This window comes from Struthio camelus, chromosome 18 (genome assembly GCF_040807025.1).
Source record: "Struthio camelus isolate bStrCam1 chromosome 18, bStrCam1.hap1, whole genome shotgun sequence".
NCBI lineage: Eukaryota > Metazoa > Chordata > Aves > Struthioniformes > Struthionidae > Struthio > Struthio camelus.
This window is the reverse complement of record NC_090959.1, coordinates 17,090,099-17,109,171: the sequence shown is the minus strand read 5'-3', so window position 1 is coordinate 17,109,171 and position 19,073 is coordinate 17,090,099. Positions and strand designations below refer to the sequence as shown.

General features: G+C 42.1%; 1 protein-coding gene across 4 annotated transcripts in view; it reads left to right on the top strand.

Moving 5' to 3' along the window:
• Positions 1–19,073, top strand: part of LOC104141630 (peroxidasin) — a 47,936-nt gene that overhangs the window by 15,509 nt on the left and 13,354 nt on the right. For 3 of the 4 annotated variants that reach the window (XM_009671025.2, XM_009671018.2, XM_068912005.1), the window contains 10 exons: positions 4,777–4,848; positions 5,098–5,169; positions 8,115–8,186; positions 9,810–9,881; positions 11,732–11,901; positions 13,778–13,895; positions 15,485–15,654; positions 16,145–16,417; positions 16,605–16,721; positions 17,920–18,078. In XM_009671025.2, the coding sequence (XP_009669320.1) occupies positions 4,777–4,848; positions 5,098–5,169; positions 8,115–8,186; positions 9,810–9,881; positions 11,732–11,901; positions 13,778–13,895; positions 15,485–15,654; positions 16,145–16,417; positions 16,605–16,721; positions 17,920–18,078 (1,295 nt within the window). Of the gene's footprint in view, positions 1–4,776; positions 4,849–5,097; positions 5,170–8,114; positions 8,187–9,809; positions 9,882–11,731; positions 11,902–13,777; positions 13,896–15,484; positions 15,655–16,144; positions 16,418–16,604; positions 16,722–17,919; positions 18,079–19,073 lie in introns of those variants that run through there. The other variant, XM_009671030.2, reaches the window with a different exon arrangement.

The window sequence follows — 19,073 nt, the reverse complement described above, 5'->3', positions numbered from 1 at the left end:
TCATTAAGAATTAGCTTATCAGGGAGAGGGAGGGAAAAAAAATCTTGTATGCCATCCTCAAAACTCAGACAGCGCCTCAACAGTTGTTTTGCTGGAATTTGCCAAAGCCAGTCAGATCACTTAACCCAGCATTAGCTCACAGCAGCTGGTGTGCTGGGGAAGAGCGCAAACACATTGCAAGCCCTTGGTGAGGCATAGCATCTCTTGGCTTTCCAAGCTTTTGCTCCTTTAGGTCATCTTTGGATGAAGATGGATGATTACTCCCCTGCATTACCATCCCCTTATATATTCCCACCGGAGGGTCAGCACCCTGCCATGTTGACCCAACTAGTCGATTCCTGTGTTTTCAAACCAAGGCTCTCACAGCCACAGCCAAATGTGTGCAACCTCTTTGGGTCTCTGCAGCATCATCTATGGAAAATTCCAGCCCTGAGACCAAAGCTGTGTTTCTTAACTTCCCCGGTAGGCTTTTTGCTCCCCTGCCTGGAGACTGAGTAAAGGTGTGTGCCTCTGTCCCTGCCTTTGCCCTCTGACCTGGGTCACATCACATTTCTCTTTCTGCCTTCTTTCATCCATCTGTTTTCATAAGACTTGCCTGTCCTTGTAAAGTGCTTTGAAAACTATTTAGGAAGCATTAGGTGAGAGCAAAAGGCACTTCTGGTGAGCTCTGTGATTCTCCTTTAGATGCTACTTGTAAAGGATTTTGGGAGAAAGGCAGGAATAACGTGAAGGCTCTGTCTGGAATCCCGTAGCAGTTCTTGACGAATGTATTCCTGCAAGCAAGGAGGGGAAGTTGCAGCCTGCTGTGTTTCACAACCAAAGTTATTCTCTCAATTATGGGAAATAGCAATTCCAGATTGTTTTGTCAACAAGAGAGAATGTATGGCTGAACATTAGACTAGCTTTTTCTCCCCCTTTAAATATGCTTCATGATGATTTCTACTAATGGTATGAAGGAAAAAATAGTTGTAACGTCACAATGATTGGAGCATGTGGTTTGTCAAGTGAAAAGAGGAAAGGCTACACGTTCTGAGTCTGAATTCCCTGCTGTCACATCATTTAATATGTTCAAAATAGAAAAACATCTCATTTAATGCAACTTAAGCCTCTGCTTGGTATCCGTGAGACAGGGTGGGGAAGGAGAAGGGGGAGGCAGTCGAGACATAAAACCAAAAGGAAACTGAATTTGAAATGTTCTCTTACTGAATCTGGGCCAGATCTTGTGGTTCTTGTATAGCTCAAACCAAAACTCAAAATTCCCAGAAGAATTTTGCAGGAATAAAACTTACATGATTAAGTTCACCTACTCGTTTTGAGCCAAATTCACCAGCTGGCATGAAGAGGAACACCACACCGTTTTGCTATCTTTTGATAAGGTCAAAGAAATAAGCTTCTTATCCATTTTGATTTGTTTTGCTTCAAGGTGTCCTTAAGACATGCATAGGTAATGATCTTGCTAACGTCTCTCTGCCAGAGCATTTATTCCCAGCAGATCTGGTTAGCAGTAGATCTTATTTTTCAATCCCTTTTAGTATAAGTAGAAATTTGGGAGTTTTGCTATTGATTTCAGCTGGAATCTATATCAGTCTATGTGAGATCTTGCAAACCATAGCCAGGATTTTGCACACCTCTCTGCCTGGGTGAACTGCACTGGAGTGAAGGAGCAGACAGCTGTCCCAACGGCATCTAAAATCTTTCTAGGGTCCAGAAGTGCTGTCTTGGCTACTGATTCTCTGACAGCAGCTCTTTGATGGGTCTGCCCACCTTGCTCCATACAATGCAGTTTTTCTGCCACATGCAAAACCTTTTTTTTTTTTTGGAAGGAAAGTCAAGGCTTATCTTTTCCATTTTCATTGCAGTTTCAAGCAATAATTCAATCTGTAACAATTGAATTGTTACAGGAAAGTTACTTTGTTACAGCTCTGTCTGGATCAGCTTTCTCTGCTCTGTGGAATATGACGGACATTATAAGTTATCTCACTTTTGAGCGTATTCCAGGATGTATCGCTCTATTACAGAGGGAAATCCTGAGAAGGGAAGTGGAGCTTGCTTCTTCCATACCTTTAATCAGCTTTTTAACCTTTAATCAGCAAGGAATGATTTTTTAAGTATCAGATGATGAGATAAGAGGCCTGCATGCTGCATGCCGTTTGAACTTCCACAGTTGGTCTTATTTGGCTTAAATCACTGATTACACTCCTCTTCAACTGTCCTAAATAGCTGATACAACAAAAGGGACAAGGTTAATGTTTTACAATAGCAGCAGAATTCAGCCAGACAATGTGTTTCAGTCTGAAATCCCCCTTGGATTTCAGTTCTGGTCTGAACTCAATGCATTAAAGATAGAGGGTGGGCAAAGTTTAGAACATTATCGTGCCTGTTCGCACGTCCGTGCCTCCAAGAGATACGATCCCCTGGTAGCTGTTGCAGACCGCTGTGGAACGAGGGGTTGTTGTGAACTGCGTTGCTAGAGGACAGGTGTTTGCTTCCACGGGAATGACATCGGAGCTGGCACTCGTTTATCAGACCATCTAGCCTTCTCAGAAGCAGGGCCAAGGATCAAATAATAGAGAACAAGCTGCCTTCTTTCTCTTCTGGCTCAAGATGAAAGTCCTCTGATAGAGGGCAGGGAAGGAAGCTTGCGCGGCTGGTGCTTGTGTTGTCTTTGTCCTGTGGGCAAATAGACAAAATCCCTCTCCCACACTGCTTTCAAGCAGTTATTTCCAGCTCTTGAGTGTTTGATCATCAAATAAACTTTTGGGTTGGTTTTTCAGGGGCTGTACCTTCATTCAGCATATCTGGCTGCCAAAGCAAGATAAAATGTTCTAAGGCCTTGACATCATTTTTGCATCCTTATGAGTGAAATCAGATTATTTAGCCTCAGCCGTTATGTATTGAGCCATTGCTTCCAGCTGTGGAAAAACTTTCTGACATCTTTCTGCCTTTAACCTCTTCAGGCTCCTCACCCGCAACCCTAGCAATCTACAGGTTGGTAGTGGCACCCAACTCTAAGGCAGCAGGATCGTGAGATTCTTTTCAAGCCCTTATTGCTCTGATTTCCAATGGGTTTTTTTGCACTCCAGTTGCTTATGTGCTTTTTGGACCCTTAATTTAAAAAGCTGCCTAAGGACAAGCTGATGGAGGTTTATGCAGCTCAGGTGGCTGATGAAAACTTGTGAAGCTGCCATAACAGGTGTATGTTTCTGAGATCTTATTTCATCTTTTTATGCCTGAGGTGTTTGATTGTATTTTCATCTCTCTCTCTCTCTCTCTTCTTTTTCCCACACTTTTTCTTTTATTGCTCTCCACCTCTTCGTCTTTTTTCTTCATCTCTTACCCATGCAAACTGTTCTCAGAAAGTTAACTTTACTGGTGGTGCCAAAGGCTATGATATACCATTTATCCTTTTTTCTCCAGCAAAGGGTGCAGAAAATTGATGCTTACTGCTGGGAACGCTCTGAACTGTGTTCTCTCATGCTCTCAAGCGACAGATGATTTCTGAGAAACACAGCTATCGCAAAAAGGGAAAGAGAATCAACTTGTGAAGTAAGGAATGCCACATCCATGGACAGTAGGGAGAATTTAGAGCTTTTGTGTTGAATTTGACTCAATATCATAAGGTCTGACTGCTGAGTTTTTCCTACAACACCAGGAAAACAAATCTGTCCAATAGATGATCACAGTGTCCCTCTCCATTCACACCTCCATTTAAGAATTTAGAAAATAAGTATATCCTGCAAAATACTTACTCTGAGCCATTGGGCTATAAAATCCACCATCTCTGTGGCTGCAGTGAAGTTTACCAGATCTGAACATCAGTGGGACACCAGAGTGAAATACTCAGAGGGGTACAGTTAGGCATCAACAATGCATAGTTTAACATCGTGTATTAAAGAGCTATTTATAGGTGATTTGTTTAGTTTTCTTAGTGTTGAGCTTGGCCGTAGTTGAAGAAGAGATTGTTGTAGTGTTCAGATGTGTGGTTACTGGTACTGCACACAAAGTGCGGCTATTACAAAGGTGAACATGCATTTTTGGTCATTGGCACAGGGAGTCATTTGCATGCACAGTCATGGCAACTGCACACACAAGTCAGAGACTGCTTGCCAATGCAATGTGGTCCATAACTTTTACATTAAAATCTGGCACAGGGCTCTCTAGATTGAAAGAGGCTGTTTCTGAATAGCCTCAGGAGTCAGATTTGTATTATTTATTTTTGTTTTGTACATGTTTGTATATAAACTTACTACATCACAGAACACTCTGTTATCATTTTATAATTCCTATAACATATGAAATAGCATTTTAAAATCATTTCTGCTCTTGAGAATTGGCTATGCATGCCCCTTCTTACACTTTATTGGTTAACACAACCATGCACTTTCAAAAGCAATTGCAGTTGTACAAAAATGGCAGCAATGTTTTAATTTGGTCCTCCCCTCCACTTCCTTCTACCCCTTTGTCTCCCTTTCCCTCGCCCCTTTCCTGGCCAAAACTGTAACTTTTGCATGAAAGTTACTATAGCGAAAGGTAAGGAAATGCCTTTGACCATTGTATGTATGGGAAGCTCTTGGCACCTCTAGACAAGAGACCTTTGCACTGACATAATAGCAGTTGTACCTATCGAAACTTTGATATAATAGTCCCTTCAAGGCTTAAACTCTGTGAAATGCGTGGATTAAGAATTTTTTTAGTGAGCATCCAGGAACACAAATGTCACAAGTTACAGGTGGGCTGAATTAACGTATTATATTTTTCCTTCTTGATTTGGAACAGGCTGCTGAACAATAATTTGATAAAACAAATTGTGAGAAGATCCTTTGAAGATCTGGAGAACTTGAAATACCTGTGAGTTGGCAGTTCAGTAGTTTTAAAACCTCTTTGAAACATAACAGCACGTTTTTAACCTTTGCCAGTCAAAAACATACTGTCTGCGCTCAGAATTTTTAAATGATAATGTCACAGCTATAAAGGATAGTCATTGAATCCAATTGGAAAGTTCTACTTTGGAATGAGGTTCATAGCTCTCTCCTGTGTTTTTTTTAAACAAAATTGCTGACCACTTATTCTAATGCTTTTTTTCTCTCCTTTTGAAAGCTACCTTTACAAAAATGAAATCCAGAGTATCCAGCAACACGCCTTCCATGGGCTTCGTTCTCTGGAACAACTGTAAGTACAAATGAGCATTGTTTGTTTCTTAGGATTGTGATGTGCTTCAGAGCATAAGAGCTGACTTAGCGGCTCAGATCGAAGGCTCATCTAACCCAGGTTCTGTTTCCAGCAGTGGAGAGTACCAGGTACTTAGCAAGGAGTAGGATAGGGCTTCTACTGTTTTCTCCTCCACCTTTGCAAGACTACACTGCCTTCATTTCAGGATGGCTGGTCCCAGTACTGATTTTGCTTAGTTAAAACTCAGGGATCTTCCTACTGAATCCCGCGTGCCCTCTCCTGACCTAACTCTCTGGAGTATAGGATGAGCCCAGCTGTGCTTGTGTTTCCCTGTAAGTCCAAGGACATGTTCCTTGTGCAGGGAGGGAAGTAAGGGCCTGTAGGATGGCTTGAAACAGAAGGCAGTTGGCCTGCTATGTCTGCATCTGCTATGCACTCCTGGAATGGAGCCTAGGATCTGGCCCTTTGCTTGAATTGAGAGCGCCAGCTCAATTTTCCTTTTATTCAAAACTTTGCTGAAAGTGAATGAATGCAGCACAAGCTGAAAGCTGAGAAGGTTGAGTATTTATGAAGACTATCAGGATGGTGATGTTCGTGTGCTTTAAAGCATTTGGAAATTCAGGCTGGAGGAAGATGACTGAGACAGCCAACAAAGTAATGACCTTCCTTCTAAGCTACATGGCACCCTGGTGATGAAAGGAGCCTTGCATGTTTTGCAGGCAGCTGGATCCTGTAGCAATGACACTTTAGCATTCCTTAATTACTTCCCTTAATTACTACTTCTGCGTGTAGCAGATCTGTGTTGTTTGTTCAATCAAAGTAACTTTTTTTTTTTTTTTTGACTCTCAGCGCTCCATACTCAAGGTGAGATGGAGGAAAGACTCAAGGAAAGACTCAGGTCTAAATCTTCTAAAGTGTCTTGCTAACTGGGATTGGATTTTTCATGCAGTGGGTCATGATGTATATGTGCGTGTGTATGTATAGGGAGAAAGCGTGAGTGTGGATATTTGAAGTATAGGAATTATTTGCATGTATTGAAGAAGAAGGACCAAAGTTGAACCCTTTTTCAATGTATGTATCATCCCAAAGGCAGTGTTTATAGGAGTGGAATATAACTAGGGACTAGGGATATAACTTTTGTTGTGCAGGGAATAGAATCCAGCTTATTCTCCATTCTGACTGCAGTAAGTAGAGAGAGTTATAATGAAAAGCCTCAGGCAAGCTTAATAATAGGTATGCTACCAGCTTTGGGTAGAATATGTTTTGTCATCAGCTAGCTAAGCAAAGATACCTGGGAGAAAACATAAAAAGCGGATACTGGCCAGCTATGCTTAAAGAGGAGATGATGCTGGCCGCAGTTATATTTTAGCAGTGAACATACCAGACTTCATGTCAGGAATAAAAAAAAAACCCACAAAAAACAACAAACAAACCTCTGAAATGTCCATCTGTTTTCAATCTCTCAGGCAGGCATGGTTCCAAAAGAATTAGGTTTGCTCAAATCCTACCCCATTTTCCTGTACCCCACAAGCCAGCTTTTCAAGAAAAAATATAAGCTGATTGATGGACAGTATCAGATGCTTTTCTCAAGGTCCAAAGTAATGACAGCAGACATCTGAGAGTTATTAGAGCAGACACATTTCCCTTTCCCCCACCACTAACCTCCACTACAGAATCTGAGTCACTGTGTCTTGGTTTATGTTGTGATAGTGAACCATTTATCAGGAATTGTTCCATTACAAATCAAACAGCCATGTGGTGGCTTATGCAATTAATTCTCAAAGAAGTCAGCTACAGTAGCAGAATGCGTTTTCTTAGGTCCGTGTTTAATCAGTGTCCACTATGAAATCCATGAGTGTGTAAAATTAGGCAGAAGAGTCTGGGCAACTTTGAAACCATACTGAAAGCCATCTAAAAGTCAGGAACATGTTAATCACGTCATTTAGTGTCACAGCTAATGGGAACATGATATCTCAAATGTTTTGATATGTGTTGCTGTGGAGACCCCAGGTTTCCATTACTAATGGTAACGAGTAACCTGAGGCAGTACGGAAGGTCACTTAGGCCTCTGTACTTCTGGAACAGCAGGTCACACTTGAGATTTTAGTGAACTAAAAACATCGACCTGCATTAGCAAGAACTGGGTTGTTCATGTTAACGTACAGTTTAGATCCTAGCGTTCCAGCTGCTTGCACCATCTCTGTCTTTTGGGACTGCATTTCCCCTCTACAGAAACAGAATAGCCCAATGACAGCCGTTTCTAGAAGTTCCTGCTCTTGCGTGAGGAGCATTTGCTGGGAGCCCCTGTTGAAATCATAGAAATACACAGGTTAGAAGAGACCTTTGGATATGTCCAGTCCAACCTGACCAATTTCAAAGTTTTATCAGGTTGTTCAGGGCCACTTTTTGCAAAGGAGTTCTCAGCAAACTCATGATTCCACTCGGAAATGTTACGATTCCTACTCTGGGAACAAGTGAGTTATAGTAAGGCTATTCCTTCCTTCCCGAGAGTCCAAAGATGCATTGGGGAAGGCTGAGGCACTAGGAGAAAGGTAGGCAAAATTCCGTTATGTTAGTGAGATAGGGAACAAATGGTGTTGACTGAACAGCAATTTCTTCCTGAAATTTAACCGTGTAACAAGTAATTCATAGCGATGGTGGTGTTCTTAGGTTTGAGGAAAGAGCTTAGAAAATGTGTCCTCCTGCATATGGGTGTTACAGTTTATTAAAAGAAAGACTAAATAATGCAGAATAGGGAAAAGCCAGTGCAGGCTACTATTTTTGCACATGGGAATTGGAGACGCTGAAGAGAATGACAGCTTCTAAAAGTCTTCCCTGAGGTGTGTGATGACCAATTAGTGGACATTGGTGGACTGATCTGAAAGCACTTTCGTCTTTTAAATTGTGATCTACAACCCTGTCCCTTGTGATTTTCTGTGTGACAGTTACCTGCATTTCAACAGTCTGGAAACCCTGGAGCCAGAGACTTTTAGCGACCTGTCTAAACTTGAAAGGCTGTAAGTAAAGATGGGATCTTGCTTGTGAATAGTTATTGTCACCTACTGTTGGGGTGGGGGAGGGGGGGGGGAAGAGGGGAAAAAACCCTTAATTTTATGGGATGGTGATGTTTCTGTAGCTTTAATTCCAGAATCTTACTAGGGCTTTACCGACATGATGCCCTAAATGGGGAGAATTGCAGAAAACAGTTTCTTTAAATGAGGAAATGTTATGTACTTGTGAATTAGATGGGTTATTGAGATTATGAAGGGAATTTCCCATGTTGTGTTATGTTCGTGTTTCCACACAAGTAGGGGTAAATCTACAGAAATCCCTATAGTTGGCCAAGCCATGCTAAAATACTGCAGTTTTACTCTAGCTTTAAGGTCAACATTAGTCACTGCTGGGCAGTGTATATGAAAAAAGGGGTGGAAATGGAACAAAGTCAGAAAAAAGCTAACAAGAAAAACATGCGTCCTTCTTGAAAGCATCTAGGAAAGTAATTCCTGTGTCTCTTGCTCCCCAGTATTGCTTGTAGTAATACTGCAGCCATGAGGAAAAATTTCAAGTGAAGGTTCCCGCCCTGCAATGAAACCAGCAAGCCCCTTCTGTGCAGCACAGAAACGTACCTTACATCCATACGTGCTGGGGAAAAAAAAAACTCATGAGATCCAAATACACCTAGGAAAATTCAGACCTGGATCAATATACAATGACTGATCTCAGTGTCTGTATTTAGTCTAACAATACTTTTGGATCTGAATTTCAGAGGAAGGGTTGTCAGGATCCTAGCTGGGCAGCTGGACTGAAGTTGAGTGTAGACACGTCTATGCATACGTTTGTACTCGAGCTGTTCTACTTTTCCATTTCCTACCTGTTCCATTGTTTACTAAAATTACTTCCCATCTTTCGTTAATGTTCTTTTATGAGTTTTAGGTGTAAGTGACATAGCTAAATTTCACCCTCCCTTAAGAAAATGGAGAGTTTATTCCCTCTTGCTCCTCACTGGTGCACTTCAGTACAATTAGATTTTTCCTAAGAACCAGGAGCCTTACCTGTGTGCTAAAACTCTGTAAGTGAGAATTTACCTTGGCTCTATTCAGAGGTAAGCCCAGGTTAGGAGGATGTTGTTTGAATTCGATTTACACGTGGATTTGAGTTAACAAGTACACCGAGTCTAGGGCATACATTGTCTAGCTTCTTCTGCTGCAGCCTTACTTTAATGGCTGCGCTTGTAAAATTTCCCTATCTTCTGTGGGGGGAAAAAAAGAAAAGGTCCCTTCTGCTGACCCAGGCACAGACAACGTAGGGTGGGTCCAGTCTATAGGGATTTCATGCCCTTTCTCCTCCCTTTGCAGAGCATGAAGCAGATTAAGTTCAAGGTTCCAGTTTAAATCTGTTACATCACACCTTGAGTCACCATTTCCAGTACACACCCACTTTCTGCTTTGGTGTACTGCATTGCACTCCCTTGCAAATGAATGAAATCCCTATAGCTCATAGAAACAAACACAGTAAGTTTGAAATCTGAGCTCCGTTTTGATGAGCAGCCTTTTTATTTAAACTGAGTTTTGACCTAGGATGTTATCATCTGTGTAATGTAAATAACGAATAATGCTTTGGCATGGGTTCTTCCATTACAGATTCTTGCACAACAACAAAATTTCTAGGATTCATCCAGGGACGTTCTCTCAACTGGAATCCCTCAAACGGCTGTAAGTAAAAAACATTGCCTGCAAAGAAAAGCTGTTTATCTTTGATCAGATGGCCAGGAGCTGAGGAGAAATCTGCCTGTTTGGCAAAGATTCTTGTTATTGCACTTCTAAGACCACTTTTAATTATATTAAATAGTTATGGTTGGATCTGAGAGCTGATTTAACCAGTCAGTAGTTTCTTCATGCAGGTGTCTAATTATAATCTAACTATAATCTTCCTACAGCTCAAAAATGCCACAGGAAATTTTTCCTGGAGAGTCTTCACAGCCCTCTGCTGTCCTACATGATTTGAGCCCATAAAACTTCATTAAAAATCTGGAAAATCCAGGTCACAGATATGACCCCAATCATGACTTCAGATCAATATGTTCATGTGAAACGAAAATCATAGTTGTAAAACAAAAGTCTTGTTTGTAGAGACCGAAAATACTCAAAAGGTTGCCAAGGTGCACAGTTCTTATCCAGTGAAGACATGCCCTGATATGTTATTCCCTCTTAACCTTAGTGTCTCTTAAGCTTACTTTTTACTTGCTTAAATCCTTCAGAGCTTGGTTTTGTTTGTCTTTTATAATCTCTGGAAATGAGTTCTATGACAAATTTTGGGAAAGAAGCAAAAACTGAAGAATGTTGGGGTTCTGCCATGACTTTAAATTACAAGAAAGCAACGTGTTTCTCCCTGCAGCCTTTTCCACTTTCTGCAAGCGGGAGCAATGCGTCATGTTTCTTTAATAGATAATAACTTGTGAAATTTTGTTGTGTGTGTCAGAGAGAAAAAGCAGGTTTAAAAATGCTGTATTATGGCACTGCATGAAATCTCCCATTCTCAACTTTTTGTCTATTAAAATATCAGGTCTATCTTTGGTAGTTTTTTTTTTTTTTTTTTTAAGATGGCCGAGACGCATCTACAGCAAAGCTGTCAGTGGGGAAGGAGGCATAAACTAAGTTCTCTATAGTCTCTTTTATCCTTATGCATAGCACCGAACATAGTGATGAGGTCAATGGAGGGAAAAGCATGGGTGGACTAGGAGGTCACCGTTTTTCTCATTCGACATGGTTCAGGCATATGTTGCAGTAATAAAAAGTTCTTTCCAGTCATGCAGAAATGATATAACATCTAGCAATCCGATGCAGAAAAAGATTGATCCAAAGCTCACTAAAATCAATGAGGAGTCTTTTATTTTGGTGTACTCTTGTTAATGGCTTATGCCAGTGGAATATCACATTGCTGTTATTCACTACGTGTTCATTTGAACACATTAAATCTTGTGCTCTTTCTGTGGCTGGGAACAAAAAATAAAAATGTATGCCTGTCTTTGTGTTCCTACAAATAAAATGTGGATTTAAATTTTAGCACTTGGACCCTGAGGTACACAATTTTCTGGTTTCAGAACAGATGAAATATCTGTACGTCATGCAGTGAACTAAGAGTAAAAGAGCGCAAAAAGCTTCAACAGGAACAGCATTGTCTGCCATTCTTATGGAATTCAGTAAGCATTGAAATCTGCATCCTATGGAAAATTTCAATATTTCAGAGTCTCTTTTTGCCCCAAATTAAGACCGATATTCGTAGTTCAGCTTAATAGAATAACTTGCATTTGAAACTGGAATAGCTGATAAATTATGTTAGTTTCTCAACAAAAAAAGTCCTGACCTGGTCAAGGATACTATTTAAACACTGTCAAAATGAAACATCTTGAATTTCCTCTTGGGATGTAATCGAAGGTAAGGAACAACAGCCAAGAGATGCCTCATTCTGAAGGGCCATTCCCCTGCGGTATACTAGGGGAGGCAGGAGGCAGAGGGGTTGGCAGGAAGCTGGGGAATGAAATGACTTTTCTTTGATCTCACAGGCGACTGGATTCCAATGCCCTGCTTTGCGATTGCGACTTGATGTGGCTGGCTGAACTACTGAGGTCATACGCAGAGCAAGGCAGTATCCAGACAGCTGCCACCTGCGAGGCTCCTAGGGAGCTGCATGGGCGCTCCATCGTTACCCTAACCGCTCAAGAGTTTAACTGTGGTGAGTGAGCCAAGTTAAAGCCCTCCGCCAGGCCATCCTCAGTCTGTGCATGTGTGCTGGAGAGCAGACTCTGGCCTAGGAGCTCTCCTGCCATCTCTCTCCCCTCGTCTTCCCCATCCTGTGATCCTGCTTGCTGTCTGCTTTTCCTGCTGAGATGAAGAAGTCCCAGTAAGGTCACAAGGGGTTGATCGGTATAAGGCAGAGAAAGTTGACAATCACACGGACGTCACGGAAAGGAGTTCTGTTTTGTCTGGCAGTTGTGATCTTAGTTTTTAGATGGGGTAGGTCAGTAAAGGATCTTTTAGAGGTCAGTGGCTGAAGCAGAAATCAGAAGTGTCCTTCAGGTGGAGCAGAAGACGAAAACTGGGAGACTTTCTGTTGCTGAAAACAACAAACCTAAGGAAACATATAGTAGATACATAGCTAAATGTTTTGTTTGGCAGTGGTAATAATATATTCCATTTGCTAATTTGTTATTCTTTAAATTCAGATAATTTCTCACTGAAAAATGCCACTTTGAAATTAAAGATTTTATTCTGAAAAATTCCAAGATGGAATATTTCATATAGAAAAAGATAAAACAGACTTTTGTGTCCTGGCATCAGCAGAAGAAGGTGCAAGCTTTGACTCTGGTTCCCTGATAATATTTCATTGTTGGAAGATTCATGTTAAGATATGTTCCCACACACCCTGGCCATATAGCACCCCACTTCGATATACCAATTCAACAGTGTGTGTGGCCACGCTGCAAGCCAGATATGTGAAATCAGCTGAATTTTGAAGAACTCTCCCAGAAATTCTGTTTTTCTTCTGTGATTTTGATTTTTTAATCTTGGCTGTTTCATCGCCCAGTTTAGAGGGCAGCTGTGCAAAAAGCAGAACTGCCCTGGAAAGGACAGTTAAGCTCCAGTGAGGAAGAAATGGAAGGGGAGGTATAGCGAGAGTCTGGAGAGAGCACCTGGGGACACAGGGACTGAGACTCACTTAACCTGGCTGCACTGCACAAGGGTTGTCCCTGACACATAGCCAGTGCCATGGTGCCTTAGCCATTAATACAAATTTGTTCTGGTTTAGGCACGGTGCACAGTGGGATGTCTGTCAAATTAGCCAGAGCACCTGGTGGGAGGATTTTGTTGGCATTAGGCTTTTCTGCTGGTATAATGCCAGCTGTAGGAAGACAAATGATACATAATTCAGCATTAAATTCTAATGATGCAGCCAGCTGATATCTGAATCAGTATGAAGCCTGCTGGCATAAAGTTAATCCAGCACTTTTTAACAGATGTGAGCCAGCAGAGCAGGTTTGTACTGGATCAGCATTTTTGATCACATGGCTGTGGCTGTGGTGGTTTTGCTCCACGACTGGAGTCCCAGAAGCCAATTGCCTGTCATTTATTTGTAGCCTAAGGAGTAAGAGCATGGGCCTTTCACTAGAAAAGTGTCAGGTTCTCACTTAATCTTATGAGTAATCCAGTTGGTTTTACTGGATTCCTGGTGAGCATCAAGTGTATGAGTAAGTATTCTGCTGAGTCAAGGTCAAGGGCTCCAGAGCACGTATTTCCCATTTTAGCACATCCTTTAGTTGTGTTTAACTTGCTTAGGACTTGAGTACATCTTAAAATGAAGCACGTAGTGAATTAGGGACATAATGAATAAAATTCAGTCAAAAGGGAAGTGTTGTAATTTGCACAGAGCTGACATTATATTCAGGTGAAACAGGCAGTTGCTGAGAGCAGCAGGCTGCCAGGGGCAGAAAAATAACCCGGCTAGAGATGCCCCTGACTTCTTTGCTTATACTTGGTGAGCCAGTGGTGTGGACTGTAGGCTTTATCTTTGTACTACCTGGAATGGGCTGTGTTAAAATGATCTTTTGCAGAGAGCCCTCGTATAACCTTAGAGCCCCGCGATGTCGACGTCCACTTGGGAAACACTGTTTATTTCACCTGCAGGGCAGAAGGCAACCCAAAGCCTGTGATTATATGGCTGCACAACAAGTAAGTCGCACACAATGAGCCCTGGGGTAGCAAAGGTTTCTACCAAGCATCAAGCTCTTCAGCTACTGCCTGTAATTACAAAAGCCATTTCACGCAACATAAAAAAATAGAAATGGATATTCCATGAATTGTATTTACCTTCCTTTTAATAGCATTCTCTGGTGACCATGTATTCCAAGTGGTGTTTTCATCTGCATTTGAAATGTTTCATCTGCATTTGTAATGGATTCCAAGAGCTTATAACTTTCCCAAAAAACATACTCTGCAGGCTGAAAGCAATTGTCTTTTGATAATAAGAAAAAAAAAATCAGTATTTCGTGTCACTCTGAGCCACCATGCTTGCCATTTATTAACTGCTGAAATGCTTCTCATCTCATCTCAAATGGGTCTTTTCTCACTGAAAGACTAGCATGCTGGGAGAGCACCTTTCTTTCAAAGGGAAAATTGCTGTGTTCGACTGAAAGACAGATATTGCAAAGCAGCATATAGATTAATGTTCTATACAGCAACACTGAAAAAATATATGGCTGTTCTAGATGCCAAAGTATTTCTGGGAAATGCTACACAGTAAAATATTCTGTGCTTGAGCAGTTGCCCATTATGGAAGTGAAGTTACTTAGCTGCTTTATGAGCTTCTTGTCTGTGGAAGGCTGAGTGGGGCCCAGATATTAATAAAAATGATCAATGTATGATTCCTCAGCTAACTCTCCGCTAGGCAAAGTTGCAGTACAGAGCAAAAGTTTATGGCTGAGTTAAGTCCCCTGGAAGGAAGGTTTTGTTAGGGAAACGCTGGCAGGCTCCCAATGATAGCATTGTAAGAGAGGTAATGATAATAAATGTTCCCCAAACTAGATATGACTACAATGAGGAGATACCAGGGAAATTAAACAAATGCCCAGCAAGCATATTAGTTTGCATAGTGGATTCAGCCTTTGTCCTAGGGGGAGAGAGGTTCCTTCTCTCTTTTCAATCATTCTCAGCCATCCAAAATTCTTTTGTGCTGGGACAAATGGTATCCCAATCCCCCAGCAATGGGACCTTCTGCCACGGGCTGGCTTCCAGGAGTTGCAGGTCATTGTAGAAAGAAAGAAGATATTTCACAGCTCTCAGATCTGGGAAAGGAATCCAGACTGTGTTGAGGTCCCATGGTGAATTGCTCAGAGCTCTTTACCCCCCTGAAGCCTTTGAGCCTTGTTCAAATAGAAATGGCTGCACACAATAACAATATTAATTCATTACTATATTTGCATTTAGTAAATAAGGAGAATAAACTTTCCAGGCCTAGATGTCCTGACAATAGCAACGAACTTTTGTACGGGAGCAGTCTTCCCTCCCAATGGGCTGTACATGTCATAAGTAGTCAGTGGTGAGACGGAGTGACGCACCCAGGGAGTAAATCATATTTGGAGCTTAATTTCAGTGCTCTAAATCATAACTCTTGCTGTAAATTTCATGGAGTCTCAGAACAGCTCCAAGGAACAGCAGCTTAGTACAATGCATGCGAGGCCTTCCCTCTCCCCTGATGTCTAGTGGGAAGAACACTAGTCTTTTCTCCTTCCAGGCTTAGCCTCCTTGTGGTTGTTTTTCAGTAACGAGATTGACATGAAAGATGACAACCGTCTTAACCTGTTGCAAGATGGAACCCTGATGATCCAGAACACCAAGGAGTCGGACAAGGGCATCTACCAGTGCATGGCCAAGAACATAGCTGGGGAGGTCAAGACGCAGGAAGTCGTTCTGCGCTATTTTGGCACCCCGTGTAAATGAGCTTTGCACACTCTTGAAGGCCCAGCTTGGGAGTGCTGAGGGCTGAAAATTGAGCTAGTCAGATTCAATCCCTGCTTTGTATGCGTCAAGCTGTTCTTGATACACTGGGGCAGAGTACGGCTAGCAGCACAGTGGTCTGAGCTGTAAGCTGGTTCTTCATGGGAGTGCGAAGTAGGAGATTTAGAGATGGGAGGTAATTTGGGACCGGGGAGGGAATTTGGAGATTGCAGAGAATTTTGCAGCACAGAAGTGTCAAGGGTGAAGGGAAAGCAGCGGTGGAGAATGTCAGCAGTCAGTGACAGAGAGGGGGAAACAGAGATGAAGGAAATAGTGCTGTGGGAATTATTCACGCTGAAGGTTCGGAGGTCAGGGAAGAGCCAGGTGAAGACTAGCTGGGCTGCATGAAGAGTCCAAGTGACTTCTGTCCATAACTAAGCAGACAGCAGGGCTTATGGTTTCTGAAGCACTCAATTTCCTTCCAGCCAAGCCCACTTTTGTGATCCAGCCGCAGAACACTGAAGTGCTGGTTGGGGAAAGCGTCACCTTGGAGTGTGGGGTCTCTGGGCACCCCCACCCTCGCATCAGCTGGACACTTGGCACAGGCTCTCCTTTACCACAGGATTCCCGTTTCGCTATCACCAGCTCAGGAGGGCTCTACATTCAGAACGTCACCTTCTCGGACCAGGGGCAGTACAACTGCAATGCCAGCAACACTGAGGGATCCATCCAGGCTACAGCAAAGATCATAGTGCAAGGTGAGGATTCCGTGGCTGACGTTATTTAGGGATTAAAGCACTCAATCAGCAGATGTGTATTTAAGCCATGCACATTGTGACCAGTTTTGTTCCCATGCACTAAGAATTGATTTAAGCTTGCTGTGCGATTTTTTTGCCTGCTGTGCAATTTTTTTGCCTACTGCTCTGTCATCGCTTTCCCCTTCAGATTCTCCCAGCTTTCTCCTCATCCCCACCGATCAGACAGTAACAGAGGGGCAAAGCGTGGATTTCCCGTGCTCTGCTGAGGGTCATCCTCCGCCTGTTATTGCCTGGACAAGGGCAGGTACTTCTTCCTTTGTCTTGGGTTTCCTTTCTCTTCCATGCCACCTTCTGTAGGGAGTGGGTAAGAACAGTTAAGCTACTGATCCAGGGCAATGAATTGCAGTGGTGACACATAACAGATGGCGAGTTAGTAGACACTGCAGCACAGACCTAGTCACGCTAGATGTCTTGGATCACCAAGGATAACATTAAATATCAGGGAAGGAAGGTACACTCTTAGGTCTCTGATAACTTAAGTCATCATATGGGAAGGAAGCAGTGTGCATTCTGTCATGCACATGAAGCCCCTAAAGCCTTGAACTTCGTCCTGCTGTGGCTTCTTACCTCATTCGAAAGGGCAAGGTCTGGACACTCCAGGTTGATGGGTATCACTGCATACCAGCTCTCCATCATTGTCATCGCTTTTGTCCTCTTGGGGACAGTGTTGCAGAAGAGCACCAGTTCACCACTGACACACCTCTGAGGTTTCTTTCTGCTTAGGAAAAAAACACTTTGGGCCAACAGGTGGTGGTGAACTTTGGAAGTCTTGAGTGGCTGTTAGCTCTGGCTCCACTGAGCTGATCCCATCCAACGCTTTCTGGGACAGAAGCCAATAATGCTTGGCCCAGAGGCCCTCCGACTTTTCCTCATGCTTCACAAGCCATAATTAATGGTTTAGTGCTGTGGAGAATTCATAGTTATTGTATTCCAGCTTCCACAGCAATAGCCCTGACACTGAGCTAAGAAAGACCAGCTGAAATTCTCCTTCACCAACACGTTCTCCATCTCCTTTAACCTGTTCCATTCCCCTGCCCGGATTTCAGAAGATACCTCTTAGAGAGAGATATTGAAAGGAGCACAGTGACAAGAACTAGGATTAATAAGACTGTTTTATAACCAGGCTTGGTAGGTCACTCAGCAATGCGAAGGTTAACTAAACTTTACAGTGTTTTAGTAGAAGACACGCTAAGAACAGGGCAAGAGGAAGAAAAATGATCGAACATAGCTCATTCTCAAAACTACTCTTGATGGTGTGCCAAGGATTCAGATTCCTTTTGGTATTAGAGATGACTAAATAGCAGACCCTTTGGTTTAGAGCAAAACTGAGTATTTTAAGAAAATTGTCAGTAAACCGACAAATGCAAAAACTGTGCTTTGGTTTGGTAAAATATTTAACAAGCTAAATATTTAACAGTATTTAACTCTACTTTTTTGACCAGGTGGGCCTTTGCCAAATGACCGGAGACATAGCATCCTCTCCACTGGAACCCTGCGGGTGATGAGGGTGGCTTTACATGACCAAGGTCAATATGAATGCCATGCTATCAGTGCCATCGGTGTAAGGAGCCTCCCAGTACAGCTGTCAGTGACCCCCCGAGGTAAGCAGGTGAAAGCTAGAGTTTGTGGGCAATGAAGGCTGGCAAATGGGCTTCATTAAGTTTATGTTAGCTAAGTAATGCATTGTCTGACAAGACAGGGAATTGCCCTAATTCCCCTGAGATGTGATTTTTGCTTTTGCCGCGGAGCATAAGTCTAGCCATAAAAGCTCCGGCAGTTGGTGGGAACCTTTAATGTTAGTTTTCCAGAGTGTCGAGATCTATAAATTGGAAGAAGCTGCTTCAGTTCTCGTTATGTGAAAATTTATGTTGTTGTCTAGAAAGTATATAGTTGTGGGGATGAAACTCCTCGTCTGCTGTGGTCAATAAAAGGGAGACTGTATCAGTCTGCATCTGCGAGAATAAACATTAGGGCAGGAGTTGTATAATCAGAAATGACCAGTTACTTTGACAAGTTACCACCTATCAGATGAGCAATGATATCTAACCAGCTGAGTGAGAAATGAAGATGTGGGCTTTTTAATGTGTTTGGAGGTTATTATTAAGAATAATGATTTTAGTAAAGAAAAGGAAACAGAGGATATTTGTTGGAGACTTGGGAGAAAGTTTAATTAATGACATTCTTGGTAATTTTTTTTTTATTTTTAATTTTGGGTTTCCTACCAGATGGATTGTGTATTTTTAAATTAAATATTCTGCAAAAAAGCAATTATTTACCAGCAAGGTTTACCTTTGGTTTAGATGTGTTTGTCTTAAACATCAGCTACCAGATTGTAGTTCACCCTAAATTCAGGTGTTCTTGAATCAAGCCTTCATAAAACACAATTCATGAAGAAATGCCTTCATGTTTTTATTTTCTTTTTTATTCCCATGTAAATAATCTTTCTCAGTAAGAAAACATGCCTGCTGTTTCACAAATATGCTAGCATTTTACCAATGGTGAACTGCAGAGAAGGAAACCAGCTAGAAACATGTGAAAGTAGTGATGGTTCAGATGAAGAATTCACAGATTGTTTTAAGACCGGGAGATCGATATG